The 24,796-nt window shown below is 61.2% G+C and overlaps 1 protein-coding gene across 9 annotated transcripts in view; it reads right to left on the bottom strand.

Annotated features, from left to right (window-relative positions):
- Window positions 1-4,562: 4,562 nt before the first annotated feature.
- The window catches only part of PLEC (plectin), a 56,857-nt gene continuing 36,623 nt past the window's right edge, over window positions 4,563-24,796 (bottom strand). For 7 of the 9 annotated variants that reach the window (XM_035570184.2, XM_035570178.2, XM_050716932.1 and 4 more), the window contains exons 21-34: window positions 24,599-24,725; window positions 24,398-24,517; window positions 20,893-20,956; window positions 20,647-20,804; window positions 20,245-20,423; window positions 19,862-20,000; window positions 19,428-19,784; window positions 19,264-19,347; window positions 19,002-19,106; window positions 18,727-18,825; window positions 13,905-17,285; window positions 6,448-13,408; window positions 5,732-5,872; window positions 4,563-5,369 (exon numbers count right to left, since the gene is read on the bottom strand). In XM_035570184.2, the coding sequence (XP_035426077.1) occupies window positions 7,085-13,408; window positions 13,905-17,285; window positions 18,727-18,825; window positions 19,002-19,106; window positions 19,264-19,347; window positions 19,428-19,784; window positions 19,862-20,000; window positions 20,245-20,423; window positions 20,647-20,804; window positions 20,893-20,956; window positions 24,398-24,517; window positions 24,599-24,725 (11,137 nt within the window). In that variant the 3' untranslated portion in view covers window positions 4,563-5,369; window positions 5,732-5,872; window positions 6,448-7,084. Of the gene's footprint in view, window positions 5,370-5,731; window positions 5,873-6,447; window positions 13,409-13,904; window positions 17,286-18,726; window positions 18,826-19,001; window positions 19,107-19,263; window positions 19,348-19,427; window positions 19,785-19,861; window positions 20,001-20,244; window positions 20,424-20,646; window positions 20,805-20,892; window positions 20,957-24,397; window positions 24,726-24,796 lie in introns of all 9 variants that reach the window. The other 2 variants (XM_050716933.1, XM_035570179.2) reach the window with 2 other exon arrangements.

Here is a 24,796-nt window from a genome sequence, read left to right as displayed (position 1 = left end):
GTGCTGTGAGTACCACTGGGAATCCCAAAGAGGGAAAAGCGTGTGGCAGAAAAGCACGCGGTGCCGGCAGCTGGATGAGAGCAGAGCAGGCGCTGCATGTGCCACAGTGAGCATCCATGTGTGGGACAAGGGGCTGCATCCACAAAAGGCTGCGGAAGCATGCGGGAAGAGGAGACACAGCCAAGCCTGAGGCATCCGTTGGCGGAGCAAAGGAGCTCAAAGGAGCTCAGGGTCGCACAGACCTTACCCAGGGCACAGCCAGAGAGCCGCCGAGAGGCGGGAGCGGGAGCACGACTGCTGCGAGAGGCCGTGGGAGGTGAAGTACAAACCTCCTGTGGGATGCTGTGAGAAGGGTGATGACAAGGAACGTGAGCACAAGGCAGAGCGAGGGTGGGCGTGTGGCCCCCACACAGATTTGCTGGCCGTGCATTTGAGATGCCGTGCATCGGCTCTGCCTGCAAGGGGCAGAGGCTGAGGCCCACAGGCTCGATAAGCAGGGACATGGAATATTTTCACAAGCACGAGGAGTGACCATGGTGTTCACAGTCAAGTTCAGGCAGTCCGTGGGGCTCTTCGCTGCCCATGCTCCCCTCACTGCCCCCAGCTCAGTGCAGCAATGGGATGCGCTTCTCCAGCAACTGTGCCCAAACCCCAGCATGGGCTGGCAGGGAATGGAGCCCTGGCTACCGCTGCCAGCCCGTCGCAGACACCACGCGGCATCGTGTCTGCACGGCTCCTGGGGACGTGCCGATGGACACGCGACAGGAGCAGAACCCCAAACCACTGCGGGTGCCCATGCGCTGGGTATTGCGTGCACCTGCAGTGGGAGCAGCCACAGCAGGCCCTGTGGCCACCACCCAGGCACATCTGGGTGCATCCAAAGCAGCCACCAGCCCCAGCTCGGCTGCTGGCCGGGGACAGCCACCAGGCACAGCTCCGTCCTGGGACATGACAACCAGAACAAACAGATTTGGAGCCGCCTGACAGCAGTGACGCGGTGCCTTAGGAGGGGGGCACAGGTCCCCGCGCTGCTGCAGTGCCTGCAGCCCTGTCAGCGGCTTCAGAGCTCAGGGCGCCCTGAGGCCTCTCGGTATCGCCGCAGCCCCTGGCCGGCCCTGCAGCCTGGTGGCACCCACCCGTGGCAGAGGCTGCCGGGCAGCCAGTGCCATCAGCCCTGCTCCTGCCTCCCGGGGCCTGCAGCCAGCAGAGGGGTGGGTTCAGCAGCCGGGACCACCGAGCACACTGCCAACAGCAGCCCACTGTGCTGACTGCACCGTGCCATGCAACGGCACCGGGACACGGGCACACCCCACGGGGCAGCGCTGTCCTCAGCCGATGAGCATCGAGATTTCCACGGGGGCTGGGGGGGCTGCGTGCCGCCCCACAGCGACTGGGGGCTCCGTGCCCCGGGGCAGCGGCAGGCCGCTGGGGAGCCGCTGGGCTCCACACGTGTGGAGGAAGCAGAGCGGGGCAGCTTATGGCCCTAAAGAAAAGTTCAGCACCCTGGTGAAGGGGGGGGCGTGGGAGAGGCCAGTCCTGCTTTGTGGCTGCCTGCTAAGCTGTACACAGCGTTCCCAGCGCGGCGAGCCGCGGGCTGCAGCGCGGCGCCAGCAGTGCCCGGGGCGGCGGGCGCACGGAGCTGGCAGCCGCTGCATGCCAGCGGGGACGAGCTGGCAGCCGTGGCCCTGCTTGGGATGGAAGCCACAGGTCCCCCGCGGCCAGACAGGGCCCTGCAGCCAAGGGCAATGCGCATCCCAGGCATGAGCTCCCGTGCCAGCAGCAGGGCTGGTGCCCATCTCGGCTGCCACGCACCTGGGAGCACCGAGCCCCTCTGGCAAGCGTCGGCAGGGTCCCCGCAAGTGTTTTGTGTAAGTTGGTCACTGGCTGTTTGCAAATGTTTGTGCGCGCAGGCGGGCCCGCGTCACAGGGCTGAGTGACAGCCATTATGGGCGCCACATTCAGTGCCCCGCATACCGCTGCCCAGAGGTTTTAATGCTGCGTGACCGTTCAGCTCACAGGGGCTGAAAGGAGTGAACTCTGGCCTGCACGTCAGCGGGGCAAGCTAAGCTGCAGTGCATTAAAAACGGGAATAGAATAGAGTTATCCATCATAATTAGCCTGTCCCAATTACACGCTCGCTCGGCCGCTCCCAGCGCGCGGTGCCATGCCATGGCAGCTGACACTGCTCAGCGCCGCTCCCCTGGCCCGGCTGCGGCCCCGGCGCTCCCTCGCGCGGTGCTTGTGCTCACTCGGCTGCGCCAGGGCCACCGGGGCTACAGGCACTGGGCAAACCTGCAGCAGCTCCAGCGGGGAGCAGTGGGACCGGGCAGCCCCTGCCACAGCTCTGCCCTGGCCCCCAGGGGCACGGTGGCATGGCAAGGGGCTCCCTGATGAGCTCCCCGATCCCTGGGAAAGCCTCGCTGCGGGATTTGGCTGGTCACAGCTGGTACCGGAGGCTGACAAGCAGCAGCGCCAGGGGCAGGTCCCCGGCTTCCCGCTGTCCCTGTGCCCATGGTCCTGACGGTGCCGCTTGTCCGCATGGTGCCTGGCTGATGCCGAGTCCTGCTGCGCGACACTGAGGCACCGGTGCTGCCAGGTGCACAAGAAGCAACGCGGCTCTAGCGTGAGTGCGTGGGAGCCAGAGAGGCGTGGATGTGGGGGGTGTCCCTCCCCTGCACGCCCCACCGGGGACCTGCCCCTTTACCAGGCACTGCAGCGGGGTCCCACCACCCGGCCCCACTGCCATGCCAGGAGGCCGCCCATGCCATGGCCAACGTGGGCACAGTGCTGCGGGCCTGGGGCATGGGGTCCCCTCAGCAATCAGGTGCTGCTCCCAGGGGCCAAGGCTTCCCAGAAGGAGCCCGCAGGATCTGCAGAGTTCAGGGTTCGCTCTCAGGAGTTCTCAGCCCCAGGAAGGGGAGGTAAACCGCCCCCCCAGGAGAGTCTTTGTGGATGAGGGTATCTAGTCCACGGAGTGGGGTAGGGACGGGGGGTTCTCCCTGAAGGCAGAAGGGTCTCAGTGGGCTCATGAGGTTTGTGAGAGGTGTCCAGCCCTGAGGGGCAGCAGGAAGGTGGAGGTGAGGCAGCAGGAATTACCTCTGGTGGCAGTGAGGTGGTGCACAGCCCCAGGGTGCTGATGAGCACAGGGTGGAGGCTCCGCACCGGCTGTGCCACCCTGGGGGAGCTGCCCCCTGCTGGGACCCATCCTAAGCCCACGAGGATGGGCGCAGCAGCCTGCAGCCACCCCTGGCACGAGGGCTGTGCCCGCACGGTGCCCCCACCCCTGCCACATCCAGTAGCTGTGTCCCAGCGCACCACGCTGCAGGGAGGGACGCTGCTGCTAATTGCTGACGCGCAATGCAATTATCTTGCTCCCAAGCCACTGCCATCTGTCTGGGTCAGCCCAGGCTCTCCCTGGGTGCCGATACATGGCTGATGCGCTCAGCTGCTCCCAGCATGGTCCTGCTGCTGCTGGGCAGATCCCGCCGGCCCCAATATCGCACGGAGCGGGCCCTGCACCTGCACCACCCGGCAGCCTGCTTGTGCCACGCTCAGCCCTGCTGTGCCAGCTCTGGTCTTCCTGGCATGGTGCCTGGCGCCCAGCCCAGCCCAGGGCCTGCAGGGCTGCAAAGACTTCATGTGCCAGTAGAGCCAGTGCCAGGAAATCCTCCTGAGCAGGTGCCTCCATGCTCAGGTTTGCCCACACAAACCCTGCTGCTTGGTTACCGGCCAGCTCGCCCCTGCCTGCCCAGGCCGCTCTGTCCCGGAAGCCATGCGGGGCGTTCCCAAGCACTGGGACCCATCCACGATGCTTTGTGCACCACCAGGCTGAGTGAGCCACGCTCCTGTTGCACCACAGGGACAAGCAGAGGCCAGCGGCCCACTGTGCACGGCCCCAGCAAGGCTCTGCTCACGCAGCAGCTGCACACATCGGCACCAGCACAGCAGCGCCCTGGGGTGCAGTGGGCACTGCCATACGCACTGCACTGCACAGGGGGTCAGAGCAGCGCTTGTGCACAAGATGCATCCTCAGGAGCCTCCACTCCACCAGCAGTGCCCCCCTGCTGCTGCTACCCCCGCCCCCAAAACCAGGGAGCCACTGGCAAGGGGCTGCAGCCTCCCAGGGCCATCCGAGCCCGCGGCCCTGCTGGGCCCACACTCACCTTTATGCAGAGCACACCCAGCTCCGGGAGCCCAGGGCAGCCAGCAGCGTACCTGGGGTCCCTGGGACAATCCTGCGGCCCTGGTCTGGGCACAGTGGCATGGGGGGGGGGGCTGCCTGGGCATGGCTTTGCATGCACCGAGCAGACTGGCATAGCACTCACACCAGGCACTGGGCAGTGTCTGCGGGCAGCAGGGTCCTGCTGGCCCCAGGTCACTGTACCAGTGCCCCAGCCATGCCCCAGCTGGACAGGCAGCCTCCTCCTCCACCCCGCCAGCAAGCACCCACAGTGGCACAGCCCAAGAGTGCAGGAGGTGACCGAGAGCCCCCAGCCCACCCACGGGGCACGGCCGCTGACCAGGGAGCAGCGAGTGTGAACAGACCACGCGGAGCTGCCGGCTGGTTTCATAGGATCTCTTTTACTGACCTCACTGGGGAGAGCCATGGGTCCATACTGCATGTTTTACAAACACTTCACGGTATATACAAGTCAGGTTTTAGTGTTTTGCCCCCAAAAAGAGATGCTTTTGGATTATTGATAAGCCCCTGCTGCCCTGATGAGAAATGATTGGGAAATCAGGGAAGTGCAGGGACCCAAAGGAGTGGGAGCCCTGGCTCGGGCTGGGTATGTTACAGAATCGCCCACATTAGTATGTCATGCAAAAGCAAAACTGGATAATGAGAATAATAACAAATGCTGAGGAATAACATGATTGATTTACACATGGCAAAATGAGAGAAGGTGGGAAGGAGGAGAGGTGCTGTGGAGATCCGCGAGCGAGCCGTGGCACTGTGCGTGGAGGCTGATCCTGAGGGAGGATGGGGTGCACTGGCACGGGGCGAGGGGAGGGCCAGGCAACCGCGCAGGTGCCTCTGGGGCCAGGGTGGCCAGGCCGGGCAGGCACAGCCCCCGCTGCCACCTCACTTATTGCTTCAGCCCCTGGTGGGGCACCGGTGGAGGATGTGGTGGGGCTGGGGCCACGCGCTGCCAGGGGGCAGGGGCGGCTGGTTAGTCAGGGGCTCCCGTGCTGCGGAGCACCTCCTGCACCTGGGCAGCATGGCCCCAGGTCTCTGAGCGGGGATCTGGCAAGCGCAAAGGGAGAGGGAGCATTTCCCAGTGTCCTCAAGTGCGGTCCCACTTGCCCCAGCACTGGGGTACGGGCTCCGTGGCAGCGGTGAGGGGAGTTGGGATGGACATCCAGCAACACTAAAACAAAGCGAACAGAAAAGATGGGATGAGACAGGAGGACTGGCCCATGATATGAAGCCACTGAGCCCAGCCGGCAGCGCCACGTGCCCGCCCCACACCAGCCTGCTCGCCCCGTGGAGCCTGGGCACAGCGGGAGCTCGTGGGAGTAGCCAGAACTGCTCTGGCACGGCCATGGCTGAAAAGCCTCCACCGCCGGCCATGCTACCCCTGCACGTGCTTGGAGGAAAGCAATGCCCCGTGGCCATTTCACAGTCACAGTCTGGAGGACGTGCCGACCCCCCCCAGCAGCAGCCCAGCAGCAGCCCCGCAAGCTGCAGGACCACGGGAAGCCCCCGAGAGTAGGGAAAGGTCAGCATTACCTGTGCAGGTGAGCTCAGCCGAGGCACTGCCATGTCCAGGGCTCCCCTCGAGCCGATCCACGACCTGCTAACGTCGGAGACCCAGCTGAGGAACTCGCCCAGTGGCAAGGGGACATCTTTGGTGGGACTGGAAAAAGACATCTGCCAGAGAGAGAGCACGTTATTGCGGGTGATGGGAAGGAGAGGAAAGCCAAGAGGAAAGGAATTCCCATAGGAAAGAGGAGACCGGTTTTAAGATCCGCTTTCCTTCCAGCCAGAGCGCGCTCCAGGCCCGCCCCACACAGAGGCTCCCACGGCTGGAGGAGCCTCGGCGAGGGGCAGACGTGCAGCCGGGCAGTGGGCTGGGGCCTGGGTGCAGAAACCACGCGCAGCACGCACAGATCCAGGCTGGCTTTGGCAGCAAGGAGTCAGCAGGGCTCCAGCATGGGCTCTGCTGAGCAGCTGCCAGTTTGTTAGGCTACGTCAGCGTTAAGAAACAGACCTTGTGCGGAGCACTTCCCAGATACACGGAGAGACAGACAGATAGATAGACAGCGAGGTGCAGGTGCCGCCGCCAGCTGGCGGCCACACAGCTGCGCGTGGGGCAAGCCAAGCGAGCGGGCGGGCTGGCGGAGGTGGTGGGCACACAGCGAAGCCCCTGGGTGGGCGCAGCGGCGGTGCGGGGCAGCTCCCTCCGCACGGCACGGAAGCAGCGGGCAGCGCCAGCGCGCACTTACGGTCGGGGCACCGGGTCCGTGGTGGCGGCAGGGCTGTGCCGGGAAGCCAAGGAAAGGAGCTGGGGCAGCTCGGGAGGGGGCGCAGAGCCCCTGTGCCGTGCTGAGGGCAGGTGGAAGGGTCCGGGTGGCTCCAGAGTGGTGCACGGGATCGGGCTGCCCAGTGCTGAGTGGTGGGGGAGCCTGTGGCAGCGTCCTCCTCCGTCCCAGCCAGGCATGCCGCAGGGACAGCGCCGTCTCCTCCTTCACGGTGCGGGGGTGAAGCCGGTAGGTTTTAATTACAAAAGAGTTGCTAAGTGGTTAGATCAAAAACACAAAACTGTTTTCAGGTTCTGCTTCGCTGCGTCCGAGTGGCTGGGCAGGATCTGCTCTGCAGAGGGCACGAACGGCAGCAAGCTCCCGGGGCTGCGGATCTGGGAGGGTAGTGTGTTCTCTCTCACATCTCTTAATATACAAATACTGTCAGAACAATCGTATATATTAATATATTAGTCTTTTTGGTTAAACTTTAGGCACTGCTTTGGAAGAATGGAGTTTAAAAATTAAAAAATAATAATAATAGTGATTAGCCAGCAGCATTGCAACATGCGGAGCAGGAGAGGCGGGCGGGCTCCTCAGAGGCTGGACGGGGCAGGCAGCCTCACGCCACGCTGAGCGGAGGCCCCCACAGCCCTGCCACACTCGCCTGCTGCCCGCAGCGCCCGCTCAGGAGGGATGGGGTGACGGAGGAGTCTCCTGCATCCACCGCACTCTGGGGACCTGCCATGTATCTGCGCCCAAAGCTGGAGGACGAGAAGGAGGAGGAAGAGTAGGTCATGGAGAAGCCAGAGCTGGTGGCGTCGAAGCTCCCTCGCCTGGAGCTCGACCTGGATCCCGTCCGGGAGCCCGACCGCGAGCCGGAGGTGGATCCAGCACTGCTGACGTTGTAGGGGCTGTAGTAGCCCTTGCTGGACTGGGAGGAGGCCTCCAGCAGCCGCAAGCCGGTCCCGTCCTCGATCATGCTCCGGTCCATTGCGTCCTTGTAGGAGATCTTCAGCTTGGTTTTGGGGCAGGTGAGATACTTGGAGTAGGTGTTCACGTCCCGCAGCTTCTGGGCCGTGCGTGTATCGATGGTGCCCTTCTGCAGTGCCTCATCCAAGGAGACCCGGCCCTCGACATCAGGCTCGATCAGGCCCCCTGTCAGGTACTGCACCTCCAGGAAGCGCTGCCCGGCCTCGTAGTATAGCCAGCCCTTCTTCAGGGCCTGGGCCGCTGACATCTTCGTCTTGGTCCGCGGGTCCTCGAAGCCATAGAAGGCCTTCTGTGCCAGGTTGATGCGGTCCACCATGATTTTGTCAACCAGGCCCTTGTTCACCGCATCCGCAACAGAGCACTTGTCCCCAGTGTTGGGGTCAATGATGCCCCCGGTGCAGGCCTGGGCTTCCAGCAGTCTCTGCCCCGTGATGTTGTCTACAAGGTTGCGGTGCATTGCCTCCGTGATGGACACCTTCTCCAGAGTGTCTGTGTCCAGGATGCCTGCCACCGGCCCAGTCTCCTCGGTTGGGTCACTCCACATCTGCGTTCTCAAGGGGGCCGGGCTGACAGTATAGGAGGAAGACGAGCCCACAGAAGACGATCGTGACCGGAAGCCACCCATGTTGCCAGAGAGCATGTCTGCAAACTCAGTGATGGAAAGGGTGCCTGAGCGGTACTGGTCCAGGGCCGACTGGTCGATCAGGCCCTTGCTGATGGCATCATCTATGTCGTACTGGCGCCCCGAGCGCCTGTCGATGATCATGGACTTCACCACGCCATCAGAGGAGGAGGTGGTGATCTCCTCCCACTCGCACTCCTGTTCTGACAGCTCCAGGTAGGTCTGGTGGTCGATGAGGCCCTTGCGATAGGCTTCGTACACGGACATCTCCTTGCCTGTCTCTGGGTCGACGATCACAACCCTGCGCTTGCGGACAGAGGACTTGGAGGAGGTCTTCCTCTCACGCTTCTTCTCCTTCAGGGGCAGGAGGCAGAGGCCGGTCTCTGGGTCAGTTATGCACCGCTCCATGAGCTGCAGGTAGGTGAGGTTCTCCTCTGTGTTCGGATCAAAGAAGCCCTTGGTGTCATCACTGGGATCTAGTAGGATCTCATTCATCTCCTCGTCGAAAAGGCCCCTCTTGTAGGCAATCTCCACAGGGAGGCGATGGCTCTCCTCAGGATCAATTATGCCTCCTGTGGCAATCTGGGCCTCGAGCAAGCGGATCCCATGGTCCTTCAGGATCAGACCCTTCTTCATGGCCTGGAATAGGGAGATGAGCTTTCCAGTGTAGGGATCCCGGTAGCCAGTGACCGCCCTCTCAGCAGAGAGCAACTTGTCCTTGAACTCAGGGCCCACAATGCCCATCCGCACAGCCTCCTCCACAGTCAGCTTGAGGCCCTTGATGGGGTCAATCACGTACCCCGTGGCCGCCTGCGCCTCCAGGAGCTCAAACGCAGTGCCTGGCCTGATGATGCCCTTCTTCATGGCCTGGTACACGGACAGCCGCTCCTTCGTGGAATCCACGAAGACACCAGCAATGCAGCTGGTGCCCTCCAGGAACTTCTTTAGGTTCTTGGAGACCTCCTCGATGGAAGTGAGGCCCTCCTGGAGGCGCTGGGCGGTGGCTTCATCCATCACCTGCGAGCGGACCAGCTCCTCCACGGTGATCTGCTTCCGCAGCCCCCGGAAGGTGAGCTTCCTCGTGTCGCAGAGTGGGAGCAGGAGGAGCCCGCTGGTCTCATCTTTGCGGCACCGCTTCAGGAGCTGTGTGTAGCTGAGCTTCTCATCTGTGGATGGATCCACATAGCTTCGCACCTCACTGGGCTCAGACAGCATGTCATACGTGTCCTTGTTGATGAAGCCCCGCTGGCAGGCCACCTCCAGGGGCAGATGGAAGCCCAGGTGTGGGTCAATGATGCCACCAGTGGCTATCTGGGCATCCAGGAGCTTGAGGGCCTCTTCGCTAGGAATGAGGTCTTTCTTCATGGCCTGGAAGATGGAAATCTTCTGTTCACTGTATGGGTCTCTGTAACCTGTCACAGCCCTCTCTGCGGACAGGAGTCGGTCATGGATTTCAGGCCCCACCAAGCCTTTCCTGACGGCTTCATCGACAGTCAGCATCTCGTTCTTTATGGGGTCAATCATGAAGCCAGTGGCTGCCTGGGCCTCCAGGAGGGAGCGGGCCACCTCAGAGCTGATCAGCCCCTTCTTCAAAGCCTGGTAGATACTGAGTTTCTGCTTGGAAGAGGGGATGTAGATGCCAGCAACACAGCCTGACCCATAGAGATACTTCCAGATAGTCTCCACATCCAAGAGCTCCCGGAAGGTTTTGGAGCCCTGCTTCAGTAGGTTGTAGATGTCCTGAGAGATGATCTTGGCCTCATAGAGGTCCTCGGCTGTGATGCGGCGCCGGACATAGTCATAGGATGTGAGATTCTGCTGCCGAATGATCTCAGTCTTCTCGATGATCTCAATGATGATGATGATCATGCGCTCCTTGGACACACGGCCTGACTGGAACTCCTCCATGAGCTGCTTCCTCTGCTCCTCGGGCAGCAGGTCTGAATGCATGATTTCCCAGAGTGACATAGAGGAACCCGCCCTGCTGCCCACGGGGATGTCCACCTGTGTCTCCTCAAACACCTTTCGCGTCTCTGCCTCCGTGTACACGTGGGTGGTCTCTACCACCGTTGGCTTCTCAGGCTCCCGCAGAGGCAGCAGGTACAGGCCTGTCTCAGGATCCTCGATGCACCTCTCCTTCAGCTGCATGTAGGTGAGGTTCTCATGCGTGTTGGGGTCAAAGAAGCCCTTGGTGTCATCGGTTGGGTCAGAGAGGATCCGGTTCATCTCCTCATCAAAGTAGCCGCGCTTGTAAGCCACTTCCACAGGGAGGCGGTGGCTGTGCACGGGGTCGATGATGCCACCGGTGGCGATCTGGGCCTCGAGCAGGCGGATGCCGTGCTCCTTGACAATTAGTCCTTTCTTCATGGCCTCAAAGAGTGAGATGGTGTTCCCCGAGTAGGGGTCCTTGTACCCAGTGACAGCCTTCTCAGCAGACAGCAGCTTCTCGTGCAGCTCAGGCCCGACAACGCCGGCCTTCACTGCCTCGTTGACATACAGTTTCCTGTTCTTCACAGGGTCAATCAAGAACCCAGTTGCTGCCTGGGCCTCCAGGAGGACCACAGCAGTGCTGGACCTCAGCAGGTTCCTCTTCATAGCCTCATAGATGTTCAGCTTCTCCTTGGTCGCCTCCACGTAGATGCCGGCAATGCAGTCACTCCCATGCAGGAATCTCCTCACTGTCTCTGTCTCGGCGAGTTCTTTCACTGATTTCTTACCTTCTTTCAGTTGCTCATACTGGGCTTTGCTGATGATGCGGGACTCCACCAGCTCGCTGGCAGGTACAGGTGCCCGGAGACCGCTGAACGTCAGCTTCTCCTGCTTTTTGGTCTCTGTCTCCTCAATGATGGTGATCACAATCTTGATGATCTTCTCAATGGTCACTTTGCCAGTCTTGTACTGTCGGAGGAGCTCCCGACGGTGCTCCTCTGTAAAGTACTCAGAGTGGATCAGCTCCCAGACAGTCATTGTCTGGCCCTTCAAGCTGCCTGCTGGGACTTCCACCACTGCCTTATCAAAGCTCTCCTTTGCCTGGCTGTCCGTGTAGATCTCCTCCTGCTGTGACTGGATGGCTCTGTCCGAGAGGGGCAGCAGGTAGAAGCCAGTCTGCTTGTCACGGTGGCAGTTCTTCTGCAACTGGGCATAGGTGACATGTTCTTGGGTGTTGGGACAATAGAAAGCTTTGATCTCATCATGGGCCGCAGACAAAGCCTCGTTCATCTCCGGATCAAAGTAGCCTCGCTTGTAGGCAACCTCGAGCGGGAGCCGGTGGCTATTCACAGGGTCGATGATGCCTCCAGTGGCAAGCTGGACATCCAGCAGACGGACCCCAGTGTCACCAGGGATGAGCCCCTTCTTGAGCGCTTGGAAGAGGGAAACTGTCTGGCCTGTATAGGGATCCTTGTAGCCAGTCACAGCCTTCTCTGCGGACAGCAGCTTCTCATGAAACTCTGGCCCTACAGCCTCAGCCTTCACTGCCTCGTCAACAGAGAACAGCTTGTTCCTTATGGGGTCAATGATGTAGCCAGTGGCAGCTTGCGCCTCCAGCAGGGACAGGGCGATCTCTGGCTTCACCAGGTTTCTCTTCAGGGCGTCGTAGAAGGTGAGCTTCTGGCCAGTTGACTCCACTAGGATGCCAGCAATGGCATCTGTGCCCTTCAGGTACTGCCTCACAGACTCCATCTCCGCCACATCCTTCACAGACTTCTTGCCCTGGTGCAGCTGGTTGTAGAGGTCCTTGTTGATGATTTTGCTTTCCAGCAACTCAGCGGCAGGCACAGGGGCCCGGAGCCCCTCAAAGCACATCTGGCTCTTCTTCTCACTTTCCTCCACAACCGTGATGATGATCTTAATGATCTTCTCCACTGTGATCTTGCCAGTCCTGTACTGCTGGATCAGGTCCCGCCTTTGGTCCTCAGTGAAATATTCAGAGTTGATGATCTCCCAGATGGTCACCGTCTTCCCTTGGAACTTCCCAAATGGTGCTGTCACTGTGGCCTTCTTAAAGACGTCCTTGGCTTCTTGGTCGGTGTAGACCAGCTCTCTCCCTGCAGCCGCCTGGTCAGTGAGCGGAAGGAGGCACAGTCCTGTGTCCGGGTCAGTCACACACCGCTCCATGAGCTGCAGGTAGGTGAGATTCTCCTGTGTGTTGGGGTCGAAGAAGCCTTTGGTGTCGTCGCTGGGGTCAGAGAGGATCTGGTTCATCTCCTGGTCAAAGTAGCCACGCTTGTAGGCAGCTTCTACGGGGAGGCGGTGGCTGTGCACGGGGTCGATGATGCCGCCGGTGGCTATCTGGGCCTCGAGCAGGCGGATGCCATGCTCCTTGACGATAAGCTCCTTCTTCATGGCCTGGAAGAGGGAGATCTTGTCTCCCGTGTAAGGATCTTTGTAGCCAGTTACTGCTCGTTCAGCAGACAGCATTTTATTGTGCAATTCTGGCCCAATCACTCCCTCTCTAACCGCCTCGTTCACTGAGAGCCTCGCATTCCGCACAGGGTCAATTATGAAGCCAGAGGCAGCCTGCGCTTCCAGGAGGACCAGCGCGGTGCCTGGGCTGAGCAGCTTCTTCTTCATGGCTTCATAGATGCTCATCTTTTGATTGGTGGGTTTGATTAACAAACCAGCAATGCTGCTCTTGCCCTGTAGGTACTTCTTGACGTCTTCCCTCTGTGAGAGCTCACCAACACTCACAACACCCTTCACCAACTTGTCTAAGTTCTCCTTGCTCAATATGCCAGCCTCAGCTAGCTTCTCTGCAGATACCTTCTGACGGATGCCATCAAAGGCGAACTCTGGCTCCCCATTTTGTGCTAAGCCATCCACCACGTCTCTGCCGTTGGGCACGGCTTTGATATCTGGCATCTGTGTCATCGTAACTACAACCTCCTCAGGCAGGTCATCTGTCTGGATCATGATCTCTCGTGTCTGGGCAAGGGCGGCCTTGTGCTCTTCCTGCATCTGCTCGAGCCTCTCCCTAAGCTTCTTGTTTTCCTCTTCAAGGAGTTTTTCTTGCTGCTGCCGTTGTCTCTCCAGCTGCTGCAGCTCCTCCTGCTTATGCCTAACATTCTCCTCTGCTTCCTTCTGATGCTTCTTGGCTTCATCCAGCATGGCCTTCAGTTGCTGCTTCTCCTGCTCCATCTCCTTCTGCTGCCGCTCCTGCTCTGCCTTCAGGTTCTGTGCTTTGTCCACTTCATCTTTAAAGAGCTTCTCCAACTTAGCTTTCTCCTCCTCGATAAACTTCTCCTTCTGCAGCAAGGCATCCTTCTCCGTCAGGAAGGTCTGCTGGAGGATCTGCGTCTCCTGGCGGAGCTGTGCCTGCTGGGCCACCTGCATCTGGAGTGGGAGAGAGGACAGCACAGTCAGATGGCAACGTTCCCCCAGGAGGACAGCACTGGCAGGGCAGCGGGGATGGGAAGACAGGCAGCAGGGTGCTACTGGGCTGCGCTGGGACGCGTGCTAGTTAGGGATGCGTCGCCCAACCGCTCTGCTACGCAGGTTAAGGGTTAAGGGAGCAGCACTGGGGTTAGGGAGCCACAGCAGGCAACACATGGGTGAAATGAGCAGGGAAAAGACAAGCTCTTTTGCGGGATGAGGGACTCGCCACCCGGCTACCGAGGCGCAGAGCTGGGGACAGCTCCTGTCTGCAGAGAGGAGCATGGCAGGACGCCCCCGGGCAGAGGCCAGCAGCCAACTCAAGGGCTGAGGCCAGCTCCCAGAGCCCGTCCAGCCACTCATGCACCCACTGTCCTGGGACACGGTGTGAGGCAGCTAGGGAGAAGGAAGGTAGCCCTGCGTACCACCACCGCTAAGGGGACCCGTAACCCAGTACCTCCTCCGCCTTCTGCTGCAGCAACGCCGCCTCCTGCTTCAGCTTCTCCTTCTCCTGCTCCAGGTCGGCGATGGCCCTCCGCAGCTTCTCCGCATCCTGGTCGCTTTGCTGCCGCTGGATCTCCAGAGTGTGCACCAGCGTCATCTTTTCCTGTGTGGCCAGCTCAGTCTCGTGCAGCCTCCCACTGATCTCCTCCGCCTGCTTCTTGAATCGCTTGGCCTCCTCCTCAGCCTTGGCCTGGGCCATGCTCATTTCCGCCACATGCAGCTTGAGGCGCTCAGCCTCGGCAGTGATCTCCAGCTGCCGCCGGCGCTCAGCCTCCAGGGTTTTCTGGAAGCCCTCAGTCTCCTCGGCCAGGCGCTGCTGCATCTGCTCCTTGTCCTCCTGCAGCCGCTTGGCGTGCTCCTGAGCCAGGTCCTTCTGCTTCTGCAGCATCTCTGCCTCGGCCTTCAGCCGTGTGGCCTCCTGTACTGCCTGCATCTTCTCCTTGAGCATCTTTTCTGCCAGCGCCCGTTGCTGTGCCAGGTCATCCTCAGCCAACTTCCGCATGCGGGCAGCCTCCTGGGCCTCCACACTGAGCCGGGCAGCCTCCTCTGCCACCTGCTTCATCTTCTCAGCCTCCTCTGCCAGAAACTTCTGTGTGTTGTCTTTGTCCTTGAGGATCAGCGCCTTGTTCTCCTCCTCAATCCGACTCTTCAGTTTTGCTAGCTCCTCCATCTGCACCCGGACCTTGAAGAGCTCCTCCTCCACCTGGGCCTTCTGCCGCACAGCGTCAGTCACCTCCTCCTTCAGCCGCTGCAGCTCCTCGTCCAGGATGCTTTTCTGGTGGTCCGTCTCATCCAGCTGCAGCTTCACCTTGGTCAGCTCCTGCTCCACCTGCGCCTTCTGCCGCAGCGTCTGCTCAGCGAACTTCTTGTGTTTCTCCATCTCGGCATCTGCCAGCTGCTTCTGCCTCAGGGCCGCCTGCTCCGCCTGTGCCCGTTTTGCTGCCTCCAGCTCAGCCTCCTTGCGCAGCTTCTCCGCATCTGCCTGGGCCTGCGCCTTGGCCTGTGCCTCTTCCTCTGCCCGCTGCTTCTGCCGCTCAGCCTCTTCCACCCGCTGCCGAGAGAGGCTGGCATCCTGCTCAGCCTTGCTGCGGGCAAACTCAGCTTCCTCGGCCAAACGCTTGGCCCTCTCGGCCTCCTCCCGCAGCCGGTCAAGGAGGCTCTGCTCCTGCCGCCGCGTCTGCAGCAGCTCCTGCTCCTTCTGTTGTACGGCGGCCAAGTGGGCCTTCTCCTCCGCTGCGATGCGCTTCTGTGCTGCCTCCCGTGCCAGCTGGATCTGCCGCTCTGACTCCTTCTCCGCCAGCTCCTTCTGCCGCCGAGCCTCCTCCACTGTGGCCTTCAGCCGCTCCACCTCCTCCAGGGCTAGCCGCCGCTGCCGCGCAGCCTCCTCCTCAGCTGCCAGGATGGCCTGCACCTTCTCCTCGGCCTCCCGCCGACGGCCCTCCTCCTCCAGTGCCAGTGCTCGCTGCCTCTCAGCCTCCCGCTCAGCCTGCTCCCGGCTGCGCTGCACCTCCTCTGCCTCGCCACGGATGCGGTTCAGCTCCCGCTCCAGGTCAGCCTTGCCTGCCGAGGCCTTCTCGAAGCTGGCCTTCAGTGCACGGATCTCCTCCTCAACCTGGCGCCGCTGCCTCAGTGTGTCCTCCACGAGGCCCTTCTGCCGCTCCAGCTCGCTCTCCGAGGAGCGCTTCAGCAAGGCAATCTTCTCCTCGATGTCCTGCTTGTGCTGGGCAGCCTGCTCCTCCAGCAGCTTGCGCTGGTAGGCCTCATCCTCTGCCAGGCGCCGCAGCCGCTCATTCTCAGCCTCTTTCTCCTTCAGGGCGATCTCGGCCTCTGCCTTCAGCCGCGAGGCCTCGTTGATGGCTGCCAGCTTCTCCTTCAGGATCCGTTCGGCCTCAGCCCGCTGCCGGCTAGCCTCCTCCTCTGCGAGCTGCCTCTGTCTCTTGGCCTCCTCAGAGAGGGCCCGCAGCCGGGCAGCCTCCTCTGCCAACTCCCGCAGCTTGCTGGCTTCAGCCTCCAGCCGCTGCTTGGACTTCTCGCTAGTGGAGCGTGACTCCTCCTCTGTCTTGGCCTTGCTCTCCAGCAGGACTTCCATCTCAGCCCGCAGCTTGGCCAGCTCCTCTTCCACCTCCTTCCTTTTCTGGATGGCCTCGCTCACCTCCTTCTTCAGCCGGAAGAGCTCCTCCTCCAGGAGCAGGCGCTGCTGCTCCCTATTCTCCATCTCTGCCTTCAGCCGGATCAGTTCCTGTTCCGCTGCCAGCTTCTGCTGGGCCGTGCCCTCTGCGAGCTCCCTCTGCTTCTCCAGCTCCTCCTCCGCCAGCTCCTTCTGCCGCAGGGCCGACTCCTCCGCCTTGGCACGCTTGCGGGCCTCCCGCTCCGCATCTTCTTTTTGCTTCTCTGCCTCCTCCTGCGCCAGAGTCTTCTTGTGGGCCACCTCCTCTGCCTGCAGCCGCAGCCGCAGCGCCTCATTGGCCTTCTGCCTCCAGTGCTCCAGCTCCTTCTCAGCCTCCTCCCGTGACTGCTCGGCCTCCAGCTGCTGCCTCTTCAGCCGCTCGGCCTCCTCCTGCAGGTGGGCCACTGTGATGTGCTCCTGCTGCAGCGACAGCTCCAGCTGTGCTGTCTTCTCGGCAAAGGAAAGCCGCTTGCTCTGCAGCTCGGCCTCGGCGCTCCGCTGGGCCACTTCCTGGGCCACCTGGATCTGCCTCTCCTTCTCAGCCTCCGCCTGCCGCATCCGCCGCTCAGCCTCCTCTGCCTGCAGCCGCAGCTTCTCCAGGTCCGCCAACGCCTTCTGCTTCTCCCGCGCTGCATCCCGCTCGGCCTGCACCTTGCGCTTCAGCTCCTCCTCTGCCTCCCGCTTCTTCTGGCTTTCCTCCTTCACCTGCCGGCGCAGGCGCTCAGCCTCCTCCTGTGCCTGCCTCTTCTGCCGCTCGGCCTCCTCAGCACGTGCCCGCAGCTCCTGCAGCTCTGTCTCGGCACCAGCCCGCTGCTTCTCAGTGGTCTCCAGCTGGAGGCGGATGAGACGGATCTCCTCCTCCACCTTCTTGCGGTTGTACTCAGCCTCCTCGATTAGCTTGACCTTGGACTTGATTTGGTGGTCGGAGTTCTGCCGCAGCTGCATCAGCTCCTGCTGGATGTTCTGCTTCTGCTGCTCAGCGTCCACGGCCACCACCTCCCGCCGGGTGACCTCCTCCTGCATGCGGAGCTGCAGCTCCCGCGCCTCCGCTTCCGCCTGCGCCTTGGCTTTGGCGTGGGCCTCGGCCAGCTGCCGCTGCTTCTCCAGCTGGGCCTCCACCTCCGCCAGCCGCTTCCTCTCCTCCTCCTTCAGCTTCTCGGCGGCTTTCTGGAGGAGAAAGAGGGTGCAGAGAAAACAGAAAGGGGGAAGAGAGAGAAATCACAACGGATGCGACCAAGCCATGGCGTCAATGCCAGCCACAACCACGCACCACCGAGACACGGGATGGTCCGGGGCAGAGGGGTGGAGGATGCGCATGGAATGGCGTCGGCTCCCTGGGCCTCCCCACGAGCTGGAGGCGGTGGCGCCAGCTTCCAGAAGACGTATGGCAGACAGGGGACACATGACTACTGATCTGACTTAGCAGGGCGCGGGCAGACAGGCGACAGGACCCGGACAGCAGTGCAGGAAGCAGGATGAACCACGTACCACAGACAAGGAATGGAGCGCGAGCCAAGCCCAAGGCAATGGAGACGGATGCAAGCAGCTTGCACACCACCGCCATGCCCACTGCCATCCGGGCAGAGCCTCTCCCAGCCCTGTGCACGAGGGGAATGAGAGCCCCGGCCGGATGCAGCAGGACAGAAGGAAGCTGGGGTGAGGAAGGTGCCAGCTGCGCTTTCCCTGCCAGGAAAACCTCGACAATGTGGAAAGCGCTCCAAGCACCAGCACTGCCCCTGCCAGTCCGAGTCCCCCACCGGCCCGCTCCAGACAAGCCGGTGGGCTGGCCGGCTACCGAGGAGCCGACATAGCTCGTGTGTGGCTTGGGGCCATGCTGCAGAGTGCTCGTGCTGCATGCACTGCGAGCTCAGGGACAGCCCCGGGGACGGGCACAGGCAGCACACGTGCAGGTGAGCCGGGTCCCCTTGCGCCACCCCGAGAGGTGCAGTGAGTGCCCAGGAGCGCAGGCAGGAGAGAAGGAAGGCGGGAGGGCAAGCGGCTCCCCGGAGGGCAGGAGCACAGTGAGCAGGAGCAGGGTGCGCAGGCTGCTGGCAGCCATGGGGTGAGGCGGGGGTGCTGTGAGGAGGGGGACATGCGCAGAGTGAGTACCTGGTGCAGGGATGCCAGAGTCATCCTGGTTTTTTACCCTCCATTAGATCCCCACCAACACAAACATCCCCCAAGACAAAGCACTGGCAAAGCGGCTCGACTTCCAAGGGCAGAAACCAAGAGTTAGAAAGGTTACCAAGACAGAACAACCGAGGCATCCGGTCCCGCGGCGCCCGAGCACAGCGTCATGCTGATGGCAGGTGCTGACTGCGCTACGTGTATCTGGGAAGTGCCTCCTACCACCGGTCACACCAGAGCCCGGCAGCGCCCACAGCCGGCTGTGCACCACCCCGGCTGGCCCTCGCTGCTCGGAAATTTGCTGCACCCAGAGCCAGCGGCTTCGGTCCCGGAAGCCCAGATCAGAGTGGGGTTAGAGGCCGTGGGCCAGTGTTAGTGATGGGGCTGGCAGTCATCATGAACCACGTTCCCCATTGTTATGAAGAAGAGAAAATGCAGCCGGAGTCATGCCGCCCCGCACGCCCATGCCCCGTGCCCCTACCTCCTCCTCCTCTAGCCGCCGCAGTGTCTCGGTAATGAACTTGATGTACTGGCTGGTCAGCGTGGTCAGCTCACTGTATCGTGTCCGCAGGTCCACGTACTGCAGCAGACAGTGGGATCAGCGGGAGGGGAGCACACCACAGTGACCCCAGCCCCGCCACCCCACAGAGCTCTGGCCAGCCCCTGTGTCCTCCCTGTGCTGCAGCCCTCTGCTCCTGCTGAAGGAGCTCCAGGCTCAGCCACGTGCCAGGACTACACCGAGGTGTCCCCCCTCACCTCCTGGATGATGCTGTCAGACGCGGACTGCACTTTGGGCTTCTTGGCCGGAGAGGCCACGGGCTCCACCTGTGCCTTGAAGGTGACGAGCTGTAGTTCGTAGTCCTGCCAGGGAGAAGCCAGGTCAGCAGGCGGGCCAGCACTCCAGGGAGCCCCTGTGCCCCTGGAGGCCCCGGCCCTGCACTGCCCCCCTCAGCCCCACGCTGGCCCCGGTGCCCCTGGCAAGGCCAGCCTGCAGCGGCACACATGGCAAGCGGCACACCTTGATGGCATCGATGTACTGCTTGGCATAGCGCTGGCACTCCTCCACCTTCTCCTTGTTGCGGTCGCACTCCTCCAGGAGTTTCTGGGGAAATGCGTGGGGGTGAGCCCAGGCACCGTGAGCACTGGCCAGGCCACCCGCGCTCACCCTGCCCCGGGTGCTACCTTCTCCTGCAGCAGCTGCTCCCGCACGGTCTTGCTGTCGGTGATGGGCACCGCCTGGATTTTCTCCTGCCGCTGCTTGGCGTCCTGGATCCACTGGAGCAGCCCATCGCAGCTCTCGCGGTAGTAGCGCAGCTGGCGGCCCAGCTGGTCCAGCTCACGCTGGCGCAGGTCGATCTGGGTCAGGACGGCTTGCCAGCGCTCCAGCAGCTGCTGCACTCGCTCCCGGTAGCGGTCCAGGTCCACGTCCCGCTCGCTGTGGCCCCTCACCATCCGCTCATTGACATCCTTGGCCTTGCTCAGGTCAGTCTCCAGCGTGCTGAAGAAGGGCTGGTGCCCCTCCACCTGCACACGCAGCCGCTGCAAGGCACAGAGCAGAGCTCAGCCCCGGTCCCTGCCGGCCCCGGCCCGCCCTGAGCGAGGCGCAGCCCCAATACCTTCAGCTCGGCCTTGCTGGCCTCCAGCTCCTTGAGGTCAGCTGGCACGGTCTGCACGTTCTTCAGCTGGTCCTCGTACTTCTTGACCAGCTCCTCTGCCCCCTGCGTGCTGCGGATCACCAGGTTGATGGTCTTCAGCCTGCAGAGAGAGGGGACAGCTTCCGTGGGTGCCAAGAGCCAAGCAGGCAGCAGTGCAAGAAGTATGCAGTGAGGAGATGGGAGCACCACCAGGGCACAGCCGGCCACCTCCTCATCCTTCCTCCTCCTCCTCTTCCTTCTCCTCCTCCTCCTCCCCCCTCCACCCCTGCCGATGCCCTGGTGTTTGTTCCCAGCACGGAGGATGAAGAACCACAGTGTGGAGCCACATGTGGCTGGGCACTCACTTCTCCAGGTAGATGCTGGAGAGGCTGTACACCTGGTCCATCTTCTGCAGCGTGATCTCTAGCTCTGAGCGCAGGACAGGGGCCGAGCTGGCCTGCTCTGGCTGAGCCAGCACCTTCTCCGTCTTCTCACTGACCTTGTCCAGGCTCTTCTTGATGCCCTCCAGCTCCAGGTGGATTTGCTGCAGGGAGAGCAGCGCGTGTCAGCTGCTGGTGCAGCCTGGTGCCTACATCCACGTTGTGCCAAACACAACAACCTGACAGCAAGAGGCTCCCCGGGCATGGAAGGAGCGTACCCAGGGTGAGAAGGAGCAGGGCAGAGAAAGGGCAGGGGTCTGCAGCCCACCGGCGCAGCAGACTGGGCGCAGGGGTCCCCACGTGCTGCGTGTCTCCTGAAGCACATACCTGCTGCTCGGTGATGCGCTGGGCGCACTCCTTGACCGGGTCCTTGTCGAGGGGCAGGCGGATCTTGTGGATGGTGCGGGTCTCACAGCCCTCCAGCTGCAGGCGGATGTCCTTCAGCTGCGAGATGTAGTTCTTGCAGAGGGACTCATCCTGCTCTCCTGCAGGGACATCGGGGGCAGGTCAGTGGCTGCTGTGCTCACCCTGCCCGCGCCTCTGGGAGGGAGGGGATGCCCGGCAGAGGCTCACCTTTCTCCTGGCTGCGCAGCAGCAGCTCGTACTTTTGGGTGCAGGCGTTGTACTCGCGCTCCACCTGACACAGACAGACACAGACACAGATTTCTAGGTTGGAAGAGACCTCAAGATCATCGAGTCCAACCTCCGACCTAACACTAAGTACTCCACTAAACCATATCGCTAAGCTCTACATCTAAACGTCTTTTAAAGACCTCCAGGGATGGTGACTCCACCACCTCCCTGGGCAGCCCGTTCCAATGCTTAATAACCCTTTTGGTAAAGAAGTACTTCCTCACATCCAACCTAAAACTCCCCTGTCGCAACTTTCGCCCATTCCCCCTCATCCTGTCACCAAGCACGTGGGAGAACAGACCAACCCCCACCTCTCTACAGCCTCCTTTAAGGTAACTGTAGAGAGCAATAAGGTCGCCCCTGAGCCTCCTCTTCTCCAGGCTGAACAAGCCCAGCTCCCTCAGCCGCTCCTCATAAGACCTGTTCTCCAGACCCCTCACCAGCTTGGTCGCCCTTCTCTGGACTCGCTCGAGCACGTCCATGTCCTTCCTGTAGCGAGGGGCCCAAAACTGAACACAGTACTCGAGGTGCGGCCTCACCAGAGCCGAGTACAGGGGGACAATCACTTCCCTAGACCTGCTGGCCACACTGCTTCTTATACAAGCCAGGATGCTGTTGGCCTTCTTGGCCACCTGAGCACACTGCTGGCTCATATTCAGCCGACTATCAACCAATACTCCCAGGTCCTTCTCGGCCAGGCAGCTTTCCAGCCACTCATCTCCCAGCCTGTAGCTCTGCTTGGGGTTGTTGCGCCCCAGGTGCAGGACCCGGCACTTGGCCTTGTTGAACTTCATACAGTTGCCCTCAGCCCATCGCTCCAGCCTATCCAGATCCTCCTGCAGAGCCTTCCTGCCCTCGAGCAGATCGACACACGCACTTAGCTTGGTGTCATCTGCAAACTTACTGAGGGTGCACTGGACGCCCTCATCCAGATCATCGATAAAGATATTAAAGAGGACCGGCCCCAGTACCGAGCCCTGGGGGACACCACTTGTGACCAGCCTCCAACCAGATTTGACTCCATTCACCACAACTCTCTGGGCCCGGCTATCCAGCCAGTTTCTAACCCAGCGAAGCGTACGCCAGTCCAAGCCCCGAGCAGCCAGTTTCTTGAGGAGAATGTTGTGGGGAACGGTGTCAAAAGCCTTACTGAGGTCAAGGTAAACCACATCCACAGCCCTTCCCTCATCCACCAAGCGCGTCACTTTGTCATAGAAGGAGATCAGGTTCGTCAAGCAGGACCTGCCTTTCATAAACCCATGCTGACTGGGCCTGATCGCCTGCTTGCCCTGCAAGTGCCGCGTGATGACCCTCAAGATAATCTGCTCCATGAGCTTTCCTGGCACCGAGGTCAAACTGACAGGCCTATAGTTCCCCGGGTCTGCCCTCCGGCTCTTCTTATAGATGGGCGTCACATTGGCTAGCCGCCAGTCAACTGGGACCTCCCCCGATAGCCAGGACTGCCGATAAATGATGGAAAGCGGCTCGGCCAGCTCCTCCGCCAGTTCTTTCAGTACCCTCGGGTGCATCCCATCCGGCCCCATCGACTTGCGCACATCCAAGCTCCTTAGCAGGTCGCCAACCATTTCCTCATGAATAGCGAAGGCCACATCCTGCTCCCCATCCCCTTCCGCCAGCTCAGGGCACTGGGTATCCAGAGAACAACCGGTATTGCCGCTAAAGACTGAGGCAAAGGCGGCGTTAAGCACCTCAGCCTTTTCCTCATCCTTAGTAACTAGGTTTCCCCTCGCATCCAGTAAAGGATGGAGATTCTCCTTAGTCCTCCGTTTCGCGTTGATATATTTGTAAAAGGATTTTTTGTTGTCTTTAACGGCAGTAGCCAGGTTGAGCTCCAGATGAGCTTTGGCCTTTCTAATTTTCTCCCTGCACAGCCTCGCTACATCCTTGTAGTCCTCCTCAGTGGCCCGCCCTTTTTTCCAAAGATTATAAACCCTCTTTTTTCTGCTAAGCACAAGCCGCAACTCTCTGTTGAGCCAGGCCGGTCTTCTTCCACGCCGGCTCGTCTTTGGGCACGTGGGGACGGACCGCTCCTGTGCCGTTAAGATTTCCTTCTTGAGGAGCGCCCAGCCTTCCTGGACTCCTCTGCCCTTCAGAACCGCCTCCCAAGGGACTCGGCCAACCAGCGTCCTGAGCAGCTCAAAGTCAGCCCTCCGGAAGTCCAATACAGCAGTTTTACTGGTCCCCTTCCTGGCCTCGCCAAGAATAGAGAACTCTACCGTTTCGTGGTCACTCTGTCCAAGACAGTTTCCGACCACCACATCTCCCACCAGTCCTTCTCTGTTTGTGAAGAGAAGGTCTAGTGGGGCACCACCCCTGGTAGGTTCACTGACCAGCTGCATCAGGAAGCTATCTCCCACACTCTCCAGAAACCTCCTAGACTGCTTTCTCTGTGCCGTGTTGTGTTTCCAGGATATATCCGGGAAGTTGAAGTCCCCCACGAGGACAAGCGCCGACGATTTTGCAACTTCTGTCAGTTGCCTATAAAACTCCTCATCCGTCTCCTCATCCTGGTTCGGCGGTCTATAACAGACCCCAACCAGGACGCTAGCCTTGCCGGCCTTCCCGCGGATCCTAACCCACAGGGATTCAACCTTATCATTCCCAGCCTGGAGTTCCACAACATCAAAAGATTCTCTAATGTAGAGAGCCACGCCACCACCCCCTCTGTGCTGCCTGTCCCTCCTGAAGAGCCGATAGCCAGGCATTGCAGCACTCCAGTCGTGGGAGCGGTCCCACCACGTCTCCGTGATGGCAACCAAGTCGTAGCCTGCCTGCTGCACGATGGCTTCCAGCTCCTCCTGTTTGTTACCCATGCTGCGTGCATTAGTGTAGATGCACTTCAGCTGGGCCATCGCCTTCTTCCCCAGCCTAGCCATTGTTTCCCCCGGCACGCCTCCAACAAGCCTTGTTTGAGCCCCGTCCCCCTTCTTGCCTAGTTTAAAGCTCTCTCTATGAGCCCCGCCAGCTCCTGGCCTAGGATCCGTTTTCCCCTTGGAGATAGGGACCCGTCTGGGGCCATCAGGCCGGGTGCCGAGTAAAGCTCCCCATGGTGAAAAAAACCAAAATTTCTGTGCCGGCACCAGCCTCTGAGCCACCTATTAACCACGTGAGCTTTCCATGTCCTCTCCGTGCCTCTCCCTTCCCCCGTAGGGATAGACGAAAACACCACCTGCACTCCCGCTCCCTCCACCAATCGTCCCAGCCCCCTATAGTCCTGTTTGATAGCCTTGAGGCTTCTCTTTTCAAGATCATCACTGCCAGCCTGGACTATCAAAAGCGGGTAATAGTCAGAGGGGCGAACCAGGTTTGGAAGCTTCCTGGTAACGTCTCTGACCCTGGCCCCAGGGAGGCAGCAGACTTCCCTATGTATGGGGTCAGGCCGACAAATAGGGCCCTCCGTTCCCCTGAGGAGGGAGTCGCCCACCTGCAGCCGGTCGTCGGGCTGGAAGCTCTGCGAGTCCTGGCTGTCCCTCATGAAGTCCTGGTAGTGCGTCTCCAGGCTGCGCAGGACCTGCCTGCACTCCTCCACCTGCATCGTGCGGAACTGGGGGCAAGCAGCACCGTCAGCCCCTGCAGCGGCCCCCAGGGACCCACGGTGCTGCCCCACGCCAGCCCCGGAACTCACCGTCAGGTGGGACCAGGACTGGATCTGCTGGATGTCGCGGATCAGGTACTGCCAGGAGAGCAGGCTCCTCATGTCCAGGTGCAGCTGGTGCCACAGCACCAGGAGCTGCTGGTGGGCGGCCTCCAGCCTGGGGAGAGGCAGCGTCAGCCGGGGGGCGACAGACAGAGCAAGCGGGGACCCCTGCTGGTGGCTGGGGGT

Source organism: Cygnus atratus, unplaced genomic scaffold, assembly GCF_013377495.2.
Source record: "Cygnus atratus isolate AKBS03 ecotype Queensland, Australia unplaced genomic scaffold, CAtr_DNAZoo_HiC_assembly HiC_scaffold_53, whole genome shotgun sequence".
Lineage (NCBI taxonomy): Eukaryota > Metazoa > Chordata > Aves > Anseriformes > Anatidae > Cygnus > Cygnus atratus.
This window is presented reverse-complemented; position numbering and strand designations above follow the sequence as displayed.